Source organism: Ornithodoros turicata, chromosome 6 (assembly GCF_037126465.1).
Source record: "Ornithodoros turicata isolate Travis chromosome 6, ASM3712646v1, whole genome shotgun sequence".
Taxonomy (NCBI): Eukaryota; Metazoa; Arthropoda; class Arachnida; order Ixodida; family Argasidae; genus Ornithodoros; species Ornithodoros turicata.
This window is the reverse complement of record NC_088206.1, coordinates 26,790,249-26,804,384: the sequence shown is the minus strand read 5'-3', so window position 1 is coordinate 26,804,384 and position 14,136 is coordinate 26,790,249. Positions and strand designations below refer to the sequence as shown.

The 14,136-nt window shown below is 38.8% G+C and overlaps 1 protein-coding gene across 1 annotated transcript in view; it reads right to left on the bottom strand.

The window, feature by feature from the left end:
• The window catches only part of LOC135396471 (neuroglian-like), a 136,614-nt gene that overhangs the window by 29,755 nt on the left and 92,723 nt on the right, over positions 1 to 14,136 (bottom strand). The window contains exon 6 of the mRNA XM_064627458.1: positions 34 to 165. Coding sequence (XP_064483528.1) covers positions 34 to 165 — 132 coding nt within the window. The remainder of the gene's footprint in view (positions 1 to 33; positions 166 to 14,136) is intronic.

Here is a 14,136-nt window from a genome sequence, read left to right as displayed (position 1 = left end):
GATATTATACTGGAAAATCAGAGCGATACTTACTTTCTATGGGGACTCCATTGACAAACCACTGCAGTTCTGGCTCTGGAATACCACCAGCCACACACTCGAAACTGACAGTCTCTTCTTCAGAAGCATTCAAATTTTCAGATACATTGCGCCAGAATGGAGCCGCTGTGGTGGAAAAGATTGTCAATCAGAAATATGGCAGATACGAGGGGCATTCAGGTTATAGGGTCTCCTTTTTCTCTGGAATATGAGTAGGTAGCAGCGTAGCATCTTAAAAGATGCAAGGACATCTTGTAATTGAATGAAAGACACAGCAACATTGTCAAGGCCATGAAATGCTCGTACTAGCACCACATGGCCTCAGCAGCACTTCAGACACCAAAAATCATTATGTTCATCTTCAAAGAGCAGCATGTTGTCCATAGAGAGAATGGCGTAGATGCAGGCTAGCTGGTGGATAAACTCCATGATAGGCAAGCCTGAGCGATGGGCGAAGACACGTAAATAAAACACGACACGATGGCTCGATGGTTAACGTAAACGTCTTTGCCGGTTTTTAGCCATCGTGTTGTGTTTTGTTTACGCATCTTCGTCCATCGCTCAGGCTTGCCTAAAATGCAGCATGTTGTTATTTGTTATCTGCATGTACAGGGAATAATGCTTCCAAAATTCATCGACATCTGAGTGAAACTCAAAAGGTACCATGGACGCGAAAAAAGTCATTCATGGCTTCAAAAATGGCCAATCATTGTGAGAAAGTGAACACAAGTTCTTAAAACCTTCGCGTATCAAAGTGAGCCAGCTAAAGCTGTGAAATTACACTTTCTACAACTCAGTTCGTAAATTGCTGCAGCAGTTCAAATTTTAATTAAACACGTACTGATGTGTGATAGTCACCACTGCTCCGGAATGTGATCTGATAAATTTTAGCAATTAATGTACAAACAAATATCTTGTATACAATATGTGACTATATAGACAGCATTTAATCTATATATTAAAAAATTGTAAGAAAGAGTGTATAGTTTTGACTTTGAAAATTTAAACAAGAACCTTTGGTGTTGGAGTTTGCGTTTTGTTTCATTATGAGCTAAAATTTTCTAAAATTAAAGTATGCCCTTCCCATTTGTAGTGACTCATATGCCGTGACATAATAAATAGACTCATAGTTTTTTCAGTATTGTTAATGAAAAACCTCGGGTACATTCTGTGAATTGAAGCTACGTTTACGTGTGCTGCTTTGGTTAAGTTTGCAAAAGGAATATTTACTTATTATAATTATGTATCTTCCATCGTGTTTATGCATAGTGCTCATCTTCGTTGTATAGTAGTTAAACATTTCTGATGACAGGTCAGTTGTGTGATTCGATTGTCCCAAAATCTTATTGGAACTGTGTGCCGCGTGTTATGATGATTAGAATTGTAGACTCCGCCTGCGCATACATGCTTGTCCATCACTTGCATCGCGTCATTTGATAATAGATTCCTTTCAATATAGTATTGTCAACTGTCCAATCGTTTGAGAAAATATATACACTGTGGTGTTGTGTATAGTTGTTGTGTAGTTGAGTGTGTGTGTGTGTGTGTGTGTGTGTGTGTGTGTGTGTAGTTGTGTATTATTGATTGATAATATCTTTTTCAGCTTACACGCCTGTACCACGGCCAACACCTAAATGTGAGTAAAAGTTATAGCACGATTACAATAATAAATGAGATTCTCTTTCAGATCATTGGAGTCCACCACCGCAACGTATGCATTATTGAAATGCATAAGTTGATATTAATTTAGATTCACTTACAGATTACTGGGGTCCGCCGCTACAATGTATGTATTAATGAAATGTATAAATTGATATTAATTCAGATTCACTTACATATTACTGGTGTCTGCCGCCACAACATTGTATGTATTATTGAAATACAAGTGTGGTTTCATATAATAACAATAACCGCTTTTTCAGGTCAGTGCTGTGTCCAACGTGAGTTATCGTGTGGTAAGCAATGTGACGACGTTAATTTTATGTTTTCTTTCAGGCTCTGAAACAAAAGAGTTTATAAAAAGTGTTATTGTGGAGACAATAAATAGTGTGGAATAAACGTCTCCTTAGCAATCTTCAATCTAATCATAAGCTGTTTTCGTTGCGATGTGTAGAATACATTACAATGATGACAAAGAATACAATTATTATTTCAATTATGCACTTGTTTATTTCGATAAATTACAGTTCTAATTCAAACTCTGAAGTTTTCGTTTGTTGTCTTGATTGATGAATTCCGAAGACATCAAGTAGTTTATTCTGATTATTGGGCGCTTGAATCCAGCGTTGATTAACGCAGGTGATATGTTGTCGCCGTGTTTGTATTGCTTCAACAACTTGTACTTTGTGGCGATGAACTTGCACAGTCTCTTATTGATGTTTCCTTTCTTTGTATGAAGATTCTTGAATGGCGTACACGATAGTATTAGATGAAAATCGTCCGGTGGTCCGCCGCAATTGATATGTTTGTTGAGTTTCAATAAGTGATGATACATCAGAACTTGCACGACAATATTGAACTTCTGTTCATTCGACATCCTTGACTGGTAGAATAAAATAAATGTGTAGAGGTTCTAGGGTGGAATATATCACGTGATAAGATTTTTTACGTACTTTCCATTTCAACCGTTAGGTGTAATCTCAACAAATCCGTAATGAATCGTGCGATATAGACTGCTTGTATATGATAATTTGATCTGATTGCTTTCATGATTAATGCAATGCCCATTGCAATGATTACAATTACGTTTGGTCTAGTGTATTTCAATTCTTCGTTAGCAAACCTAAAAAACTCCACCATCAATCCCAGTGGTCCTTCCGAGTGGTCCTTCGTTGGCGTGCAAATATTTTAATAACTATTGTAGATTCGGCATACAAGTTCTCGCATCTTGAATTCCATAATTTGCACCATGTCTCCGAACACGACCATGTCTAGGACGTATTGAAATGCAGCGATAATTGAATCGTTTCGAGGCTCCTCCTTTTCGAAGCAGCGTTTTATCAGGTCCTCCCATGACCTATGGTAACGAGTACAAAATCCGTCCATCTCTTCAATGTATAGCAATTGTCTGTTCTGTTTTGTAGTGTGCCTCGACATTTAATTAAACCATATCGGTGCTAATTTTATTTATTAAAATGCCATTATCAGGTTTAGAATGTTCCACCTGCCGTGATAATTATGAAAATCAATTTACAAAAAGATGTGATGAGTAAGAAAAACGCGAGCTTTAAACACGCTAGAGACCCTCCTTCCCTAACTTGACTTGCGGGAGTCAGTTTATGGCTTTCAACTATACATTGTATACCAAGACCATTGTTGGATTCCTCTACTCCCTGCGGGCGTAACCTTAACGAAACTGTACGGGAACTCAGCTTCCCTCTCTCACTTCGTTTCCACTAGTGGGCCCTGAATGAAAAAGACATGTTTCTGTGATGTATATTTGCGCTGCGTGGTTACGAAAAATGTTTGCCTAAATTAATTACTGCTTTTGACTTTGTTTCAATGATCACTCGATTGATATTAATAAAAATATTCTACTAGTTGGGAATGTATTTTTAAGTTGTGTGTGTTGATTTTCACTGTGTTTCTTAGATTTTTTGCGTGCTCTTGTTTTTGATAGAATTCTTATTGTGTTCTTGAGAATCGAATAATTCCAATGTCTATTTGCGATCAATAAAAAATTTCGCCTCTGTACACCGGTCCTAAGAATATTTCCTTTTGGAGGAAAGAATGTGAAAAAGAGAGAGGGTTTCCCCATTCCATAGATTGACAACAGATTCTTCCCTTTGGGCTGTATAGAGGGAGAGAGTGACCCCGCCGTTTCCCCCTCTCACTTCGAATCCACTAGTGGGTCCTGAATGAAAAAGACGTGTTTCTGTGTTGTACTTGCGCGCGTGGTTAGGAAAATGTTTGCCTAAATTAATTACTGCTTTGATTTTGTTTCAGATTATCACTCGATTGATATTAATAAAAAATATTCTATTAGATGGGAATGTATTTTTGAGCTGTGTGCGTTGATTTTCACTGTAGCAAACTTTTACATTATGAGTATTGTTTCAATCATTGAATAAATTTGACTTTCTCTTTTTGCTTCAGATATTTACTGGGTTGATATTTTGTGAGTTGAGAATAATGTATGCGTAATAGTTGTGTCAGATCTGAAATACATTAAAATGCAGCGTTTCTCGTTTGGTATTGTTTGCGCCGATAATATTTCTCATTTGCTTAGATAATGTTTCTCTAAAACCAGTCTGCACTGATATTGACGTCTATTCTTAGATTTTTTTTGCGTGCTATTGTTTGTTGATAGAATTCTTATTGTGTTCTTGGGAATTGAATAATTCCAATGTCTATTTGCGATCAATAAAAAATTTCGTCTCTGTACACCACTCCTAAGAATATTTCCTTTTGGAGGAAAGAATGTGAAAAAGAGAGAAGGTTTCCCCACATAGACTGACAACAGATTCTTCGCTTTGGGCTGTATAGAGGGAGAGAGTGACAAGGCCGTGCTCGAGACTGGTTGTACTGCGTAAAGCTTGTCTGTACTGCGTATGTTGGATATCTGCGTCAAGGTAATGTTTATAGTGCCCGACAGCCCGAGTAGGACGAAAATTGTATATTGTTAGGTCACTAGGATGACTTTATGATAGTTCAAAAGATATATTATTTCCATTTCAATTTGTAATGTTTGATAGTTTGTTTCGCTATTATTTTCCTGTGTGTTGTTTACATGTTGGCAGATGCATCGTTCAAAGCGTTTCTCTGCTATTCATCCGTGCATGTTTATCGTTTTGATAGATTGTTTTTCAATTATTTTTTTTGTGTACTTCTTGTTTGCTTTGATGCATTTGTTTGGTTCTCTATTAGCTGTTGATTGTATTTCTCATTATTTCATTGCATGTACCTATTGTTTACGCGTGGATGGTGTGCCGTTCAAAGTGTTTCTCTGCTATTCATCCGTGCATGTTTCTCGTTTTGATAGATTCTTTTTCAATTATTTTCCTGCATGTTGTTTACACGTCGGCTAGATGCGCCGTTTAGAGTGTTTCTCTGCTATTCGTCCGTGCATGTTTCTCGTTTTGATAAATTGTTTTTCAATTATTTATCCTTTGTGTGCCTCTTATATACGTGTTGGATTTTGGCTCCCTATTAGCTGTTGATCATGTTTCAATAATATTTTCCTGTCTATTGCTTACACATTGACAGATGCGCCGTTTAGAGTGTTTCTCTGCTATTCGTCCGTGCATGTTTCTCGTTTTGATAGATTCTTTTTCAATTATTTTCCTCCATGTTGTTTACACGTTGGCTAGATGCGCCGTTTAGAGTGTTTCTCTGCTATTCATCCGTGCATGTTTCTCGTTTTGATAGATTGTTTTTCAATTATTTATCCTTTGTGTACCTCTTGTATACGTGTTGGATTTTGGCTCCCTATTAGCTGTTGATCATGTTTCAATAATATTTTCCTGTCTATTGCTTACACATTGACAGATGCGCCGTTTAGAGTGTTTCTCTGCTATTCGTCCGTGCATGTTTCTCGTTTTGATAGATTCTTTTTCAATTATTTTCGTGCATGTTGTTTACACGTTGGCTAGATGCGCCGTTTAGAGTGTTTCTCTGCTATTCATCCGTGCATGTTTCTCGTTTTGATAGATTGTTTTTCAATTATTTATCCTTTGTGTACCTCTTGTATACGTGTTGGATTTTGGCTCCCTATTAGCTGTTGATCATGTTTCAATAATATTTTCCTGTCTATTGCTTACACATTGACAGATGCGCCGTTTAGAGTGTTTCTCTGCTATTCGTCCGTGCATGTTTCTCGTTTTGATAGATTCTTTTTCAATTATTTTCCTCCATGTTGTTTACACGTTGGCTAGATGCGCCGTTTAGAGTGTTTCTCTGCTATTCATCCGTGCATGTTTCTCGTTTTGATAGATTGTTTTTCAATTATTTATCCTTTGTGTACCTCTTGTATACGTGTTGGATTTTGGCTCCCTATTAGCTGTTGATCATGTTTCAATAATATTTTCCTGTCTATTGCTTACACATTGACAGATGCGCCGTTTAGAGTGTTTCTCTGCTATTCGTCCGTGCATGTTTCTCGTTTTGATAGATTCCTTTTCAATTATTTTCCTGCATGTTGTTTACACGTTGGCTAGATGCGCCGTTTAGAGTGTTTCTCTGCTATTCATCCGTGCATGTTTCTCGTTTTGATAGATTGTTTTTCAATTATTTATCCTTTGTGTACCTCTTGTATACGTGTTGGATTTTGGCTCCCTATTAGCTGTTGATCATGTTTCAATAATATTTTCCTGTCTATTGCTTACACATTGACAGATGCGCCGTTTAGAGTGTTTCTCTGCTATTCGTCCGTGCATGTTTCTCGTTTTGATAGATTCTTTTTCAATTATTTTCGTGCATGTTGTTTACACGTTGGCTAGATGCGCCGTTTAGAGTGTTTCTCTGCTATTCATTCGTGCATGTTTCTCGTTTTGATAGATTGTTTTTCAATTATTTATCCTTTGTGTACCTCTTGTATACGTGTTGGATTTTGGCTCCCTATTAGCTGTTGATCATGTTTCAATAATATTTTCCTGTCTATTGCTTACACATTGACAGATGCGCCGTTTAGAGTGTTTCTCTGCTATTCGTCCGTGCATGTTTCTCGTTTTGATAGATTCTTTTTCAATTATTTTCCTCCATGTTGTTTACACGTTGGCTAGATGCGCCGTTTAGAGTGTTTCTCTGCTATTCATCCGTGCATGTTTCTCGTTTTGATAGATTGTTTTTCAATTATTTATCCTTTGTGTACCTCTTGTATACGTGTTGGATTTTGGCTCCCTATTAGCTGTTGATCATGTTTCAATAATATTTTCCTGTCTATTGCTTACACATTGACAGATGCGCCGTTTAGAGTGTTTCTCTGCTATTCGTCCGTGCATGTTTCTCGTTTTGATAGATTCCTTTTCAATTATTTTCCTGCATGTTGTTTACACGTTGGCTAGATGCGCCGTTTAGAGTGTTTCTCTGCTATTCATCCGTGCATGTTTCTCGTTTTGATAGATTGTTTTTCAATTATTTATCCTTTGTGTACCTCTTGTATACGTGTTGGATTTTGGCTCCCTATTAGCTGTTGATCATGTTTCAATAATATTTTCCTGTCTATTGCTTACACATTGACAGATGCGCCGTTTAGAGTGTTTCTCTGCTATTCGTCCGTGCATGTTTCTCGTTTTGATAGATTCTTTTTCAATTATTTTCCTCCATGTTGTTTACACGTTGGCTAGATGCGCCGTTTAGAGTGTTTCTCTGCTATTCATCCGTGCATGTTTCTCGTTTTGATAAATTGTTTTTCAATTATTTATCCTTTGTGTGCCTCTTATATACGTGTTGGATTTTGGCTCCCTATTAGCTGTTGATCATGTTTCAATAATATTTTCCTGTCTATTGCTTACACATTGACAGATGCGCCGTTTAGAGTGTTTCTCTGCTATTCGTCCGTGCATGTTTCTCGTTTTGATAGATTCTTTTTCAATTATTTTCCTCCATGTTGTTTACACGTTGGCTAGATGCGCCGTTTAGAGTGTTTCTCTGCTATTCATCCGTGCATGTTTCTCGTTTTGATAGATTGTTTTTCAATTATTTATCCTTTGTGTACCTCTTGTATACGTGTTGGATTTTGGCTCCCTATTAGCTGTTGATCATGTTTCAATAATATTTTCCTGTCTATTGCTTACACATTGACAGATGCGCCGTTTAGAGTGTTTCTCTGCTATTCGTCCGTGCATGTTTCTCGTTTTGATAGATTCCTTTTCAATTATTTTCCTGCATGTTGTTTACACGTTGGCTAGATGCGCCGTTTAGAGTGTTTCTCTGCTATTCATCCGTGCATGTTTCTCGTTTTGATAGATTGTTTTTCAATTATTTATCCTTTGTGTACCTCTTGTATACGTGTTGGATTTTTGCTCCCTATTAGCTGTTGATCATGTTTCAATAATATTTTCCTGTCTATTGCTTACACATTGACAGATGCGCCGTTTAGAGTGTTTCTCTGCTATTCGTCCGTGCATGTTTCTCGTTTTGATAGATTCTTTTTCAATTATTTTCGTGCATGTTGTTTACACGTTGGCTAGATGCGCCGTTTAGAGTGTTTCTCTGCTATTCATCCGTGCATGTTTCTCGTTTTGATAGATTGTTTTTCAATTATTTATCCTTTGTGTACCTCTTGTATACGTGTTGGATTTTGGCTCCCTATTAGCTGTTGATCATGTTTCAATAATATTTTCCTGTCTATTGCTTACACATTGACAGATGCGCCGTTTAGAGTGTTTCTCTGCTATTCGTCCGTGCATGTTTCTCGTTTTGATAGATTCTTTTTCAATTATTTTCCTCCATGTTGTTTACACGTTGGCTAGATGCGCCGTTTAGAGTGTTTCTCTGCTATTCATCCGTGCATGTTTCTCGTTTTGATAGATTGTTTTTCAATTATTTATCCTTTGTGTACCTCTTGTATACGTGTTGGATTTTGGCTCCCTATTAGCTGTTGATCATGTTTCAATAATATTTTCCTGTCTATTGCTTACACATTGACAGATGCGCCGTTTAGAGTGTTTCTCTGCTATTCGTCCGTGCATGTTTCTCGTTTTGATAGATTCCTTTTCAATTATTTTCCTGCATGTTGTTTACACGTTGGCTAGATGCGCCGTTTAGAGTGTTTCTCTGCTATTCATCCGTGCATGTTTCTCGTTTTGATAGATTGTTTTTCAATTATTTATCCTTTGTGTACCTCTTGTATACGTGTTGGATTTTGGCTCCCTATTAGCTGTTGATCATGTTTCAATAATATTTTCCTGTCTATTGCTTACACATTGACAGATGCGCCGTTTAGAGTGTTTCTCTGCTATTCGTCCGTGCATGTTTCTCGTTTTGATAGATTCTTTTTCAATTATTTTCGTGCATGTTGTTTACACGTTGGCTAGATGCGCCGTTTAGAGTGTTTCTCTGCTATTCATTCGTGCATGTTTCTCGTTTTGATAGATTGTTTTTCAATTATTTATCCTTTGTGTACCTCTTGTATACGTGTTGGATTTTGGCTCCCTATTAGCTGTTGATCATGTTTCAATAATATTTTCCTGTCTATTGCTTACACATTGACAGATGCGCCGTTTAGAGTGTTTCTCTGCTATTCGTCCGTGCATGTTTCTCGTTTTGATGGATTCTTTTTCAATTATTAATCCTTTGTGTACCTCTTGTTTACGTGATGGGTTCTGGTTCTCTATTAGCTGTTGATCGTTTTGTTTCTCATTATTTCCGTATGTCTATGCTGTTTACTTAATATGAAATTGATTAATTGTGTAATGCTGGAATAATCTTCCCTATTGCACTCGAAAATGTTCATAACTGTCACAAAACAGGTGTACGCCTCCCGTCTTCAACAAATCAGGGCAGATATTATTAGAGCAGATTGTTGGCTAGGAGCGTGCTATGCGGTGAAGTTCATTTGTTAATATATTTTCTGTGTTGAATTCATAAAACAAAGTAAGGTTTGTAGTGTCTCTTAGAATGGAAATTGTATGGGGTTCGACTAGATTAAGTCACGAGGATGATTTTATGATAGTTAAAATGATAGATTATTCTCCTCCTCTGTTGTTTTGATTAACCAATGTAGTGTTATAGATTTTATTTCCTCTTGTGTTCGTGTCCCATGGTCTTCCAGGTTCTCTGCTGTCCACAATTAACTACAGTGAACCCTCGTTATTATGACCGTGGTCGTTCCCGAAAATTTTGGTCATAATGCGGAATTGTCATATAAACGGGGGGGATTTGCAGAGGTTTCACTGCATTGTTCCCCAGGAGTATGGTCGTAAAGCGCGTATGTCAGATTATCGGGGGTCATATTAACGAGGGTTCACTGTACATCTATCGGCACTTGTAATTAAAGCTCCACTATGGTGGTCATGTTAGAGTTTTTATAATAAAACTTTTAATTTTGATTGTAATCATATTGATTAAAAATATCTTCTTTGATTAAACATGTCATAATGGAATATTAGCTGTTGTGCATGACGTTACGTACATCTGTCAGAACTTTGTAATTAAAACTCCGCTAGGGTGCTCATGTTAGACTTTTTATAATAAAACTCTTAATTTTGATTGTAATCGTATTGATTAAAAATAACTTCTTTGATTAAAATGTGCTACTCCTTCTGCTTAATTGAAAACTTGCGTGATTATCACTAATAAAAAATTGTGATACCCCTTCGATGCTATTGCATCAGATTTTTGGCTAAGTTTTTCTCCATCACACAGAGTCATAACATAATTCCTGACACTAATGACTTTAATAAATATATTTTCACTTGTACTTTTGCGTATGTCTATCCTGTGCATGTAAACCGCCCACCACACACCTATTGTAGCCGGGAAAAAAATGCGATTGAAATCGGCACAGGTTGAAAAATGATGAAAGAAGTCGGCCCAGGCTGAAAAATGTGAGCGGATAAGCGCGCGGACAACCCTCCGTACACGCGCTGCGCCCTCCGCACACGCGCCGCGCAGGGAAAAATACGCGAACGACGGTGTCGCTGTCCTGGTGGCAATGTTCGATTACTAGTCGCGAGACAACTGAGATCATGAGCGACGCCACAGCGGTCGGTCTGTGGATTGCTTTTGCCCAGCTGAGGGTTCTTTAACGTGCCACCCCGTATTTAACGTCCCTCGTGGAAGCAACTTGTACCCTGCACAATGCGAACACAGCACATGGCAGGGACAGAGGACGTTGCCACTTTTCCGGATAAGCGAATCAGAATAACATGGGTCCTGGAAGGTTGGTCCCTGTACTTGCTGTCCGGATGCGGATAACGAATTCCGGATAACCGAGAGAAAATCCTATGGTAGCAGGAACGGTATTGCCATTACCGTTCCCGGTAATGGCAATGGAATTCGGACAACGAGTTTTCCGGATATCTGAGCTCCGGATCAGCGAGACATGACTGTATTCGGAAAACCGAATATTGGATATTCGATTCGCGAATCAAATACCTCGAGTGATTATATTCGATTCGAACTCGAGAACCCGAATATCGGAAGTGCGTAATTGGAGAGGGGAGAGGGGGAAAACTAATGTGTTACCTGCCATGTTTTTTTTAGGGGGGGGCATCCCCCCCCCTTGGATCTGCCACTGTTGTGGCTACAGACACAGGGTGCAATCAGTGCGGGAGATTATGGAGGCTCACACCATGGGTTCTCTTGGAGATACACTCTTAAAAATGAACTTCACTACATAGCACGCTCCTAGCCAACCATCACCTCGAATGACAACGTTCTCGCCCTAGATTTGTTGAAAACGTGAGGAGGAGCCTATTTTGTGCCGTGCATAATGGCACAAAATAGGCTCCTCCTCCCGTTTTCAACAAATCAGGGGCGAGAACGTTGTCATTCGGGATGATGTTTGGCTAGGAGCGTGCTATGTGGTGAAGTTCATTTTTAAGAGTGTACATATGTATTACTTCCCCTTTGATAGCTCTTTCACAGTGAGAAAAGGATTACCTTAGTTCGCGCCCGCAACCTACCATACCTACCATGTTACTTGCTACACTCTTAAACCCGTACCTTTTATTGTAACTTTTAGAAACAAGTAACTTCTGTATAGACGTAGATTTCGAGATTTCTTATAGGTTACACCACTGTAACGTATATTTAGAGGTTAAAAGCGACCAAAGTCATGTCTTTACAACACGAATAGAAGTTACATCTCGGAAAAAACAAAAACAGCTTGTTGTAACTTATAAATGTACCCTCTACTCCGACACTGTAACTTCTAAGCGAAATCTCCAACGATAATCTCTTTGTTAGTTTCTTATCGTTTGTTTTCCTTTTGTTTTTCAGCATAATGCCGCGTTTCAGCCTCCCATTCGAGACGACAGTTGCGAATCTACGCTGTTATTTTTTATCTGTTTCAGCGTCACCTATACGTCAACTACATGTTATCAATGCTGTATGAACACAGATTATAAGTTCGCAGTCTGAAATACATATAGTATGTTTCTTTCTAAAGGGTGGAAAACAATTGTCAATGCCGCAACCACTAAGATTTCCTATTTCGCTGCGTAGCCGAGCCTGGTCTAGGTCTATCCCACACTGAGAGCGGTTTCCTTGAAACGCTTAACGCTCGTCGTCCGTCCGTTAACAAGTGTAATCTGTTTTAATCAGTGGTTTTCCTCGCGTTTATCATAGTATCGTCAGGAACAACGGAAAAGCTAGATGTCGCTAGCAAACAAGTATATTTTCGGTGTTCTGAGGGGAAAGTGTAGTGAGTGCGAAGATTGCAAAGAATATATAACCGAAAACGAACGTCACCACCGCAGCCCTAATTCACACACTTCATACACTGGGTAAGTGTACATTTTGTGCTAGGTACGTGCGTTATTTTGATAGCAAGAGCTCTTAGCGCATGTTTGTTGTGATTATGGCAAGCGTTTTGCGGTCCTGCATATGAACGCCACTTACGCTTGCTACTTTTCTGCTCTTACTTGGTCGCCAAGTCAATACACCGGCGTGCATTTTGCGAGCTGCGGATATATGCATCGAGATATATAATTCGCAGCTTCCTACTTGTTGTATTCTTACGATATTCTAAGACTCAATCGCGGAGTGAACGCCTTCCCGCATTTATGCTGCTTTGTACCTTGTGCTTTGTACGGATTTGAATGGTTCCGTAAATGTTACTCTCATTGCCCAAACTTTTGTTCCCAGGATCCCACATGCAGGTTCACATACCGTCACCAGCGCAATGCAGTACCTCACAAACTCGTCCCAGAGCGCCTCCAACGTTGATAACGCAGTAATGTAGTGTCTCCTGCGTTACTGTACACTCATATTCCTCAAGGTTGTGTGCGTTTTATGTAATACTGTATTGCCATTTGCGCTCGCCTCTGCAACACGAATGTGGAATAAATTTTTTTCTGCTGCAATTCTCCATTTCGTTGAGTGTGTTCAGCTTAGCAAACATAGGTCAGTTGTTTTGACTCGCTAGCTTCCTCGCACTTTTATGCATTGCTTCTCACTTAGAAGATAGTTCTTTTTTCCACATACATGGTAAAGCGACCATGGTTTCTCCTCACATCAGAATCGCACTTGTGCACAATGTGTCACCTCTCGACAGACTTCTGTTTTTGTAATATACATATGTTCAAGATCTCCTTTTCTGCTGGTTCATTTTGGTACCTTGGTGTGTTCTGTAAATGTCTGTCGATATCCCACGCACAGGGTGTTTGTTTTTATTCGCATCACACCAGCGCTCATTTGACAGGTGGGTTATGTTAATTTTCTCAAATTAACCCATCCGTAGTTACAAACATTTCCGACATTTCCTGACGCATGTGTTTGTAACTACGGATCGACTAATTAGCAAAAATTAACATAACCCACCTGCCAAATGAGCGCTACTCTGTTGCGAATAAAAATGAACATCCTGTATAAAAAGCCGCACGTTGGCGTAACCTTTACGGGCAGGTGCTGGATTGAAGGCCGTAACCTCTAATTAGTGGGTTTCCTTGTAACTTTTATAAAAGGGGTCGCTCAGAGGGTACCTGGTAGCTTCTGAAATAGAGGGTAAAATATTGCGATTTTTTACCCTTTACTAAAGGGTACGGAGTTAAGAGTGTAGCGGTGCTTATCACGTTCTTGTTTTATATAAATATGTGCCTTCTGATTAAATTTTCAGTAGTTGAGAGTTGGCCTGCTGCCAGACGCGCTGCCTTCTTTTTGTTCAAACCTTTTTTGTCTTCGTCCCTGTGATGCATGTCAATCGCCATGAGTCCATGAATATGTACTAACTCCCCGTCTACAGCCCTCTTGTCATATAAGTTCCTGCAAATTACTTTTCGAGGCAATTCTTCGCAACAAACATATAAAAAAAATTTGAAAAATCTTCTACAGTATCTGAGTATTTGTAGTGCCTTCACCCTGCACGTCTTTCATAAATGTTTCTGAGTAAAACCCGTGCTGAAATTTGTGCTAACTGATTCTGCCTGTGTTCAAGTTATCCGAGCTTGTTAATTAAGGCAATGCCGATTCATGCACCTCGAAATTAGAATGCAG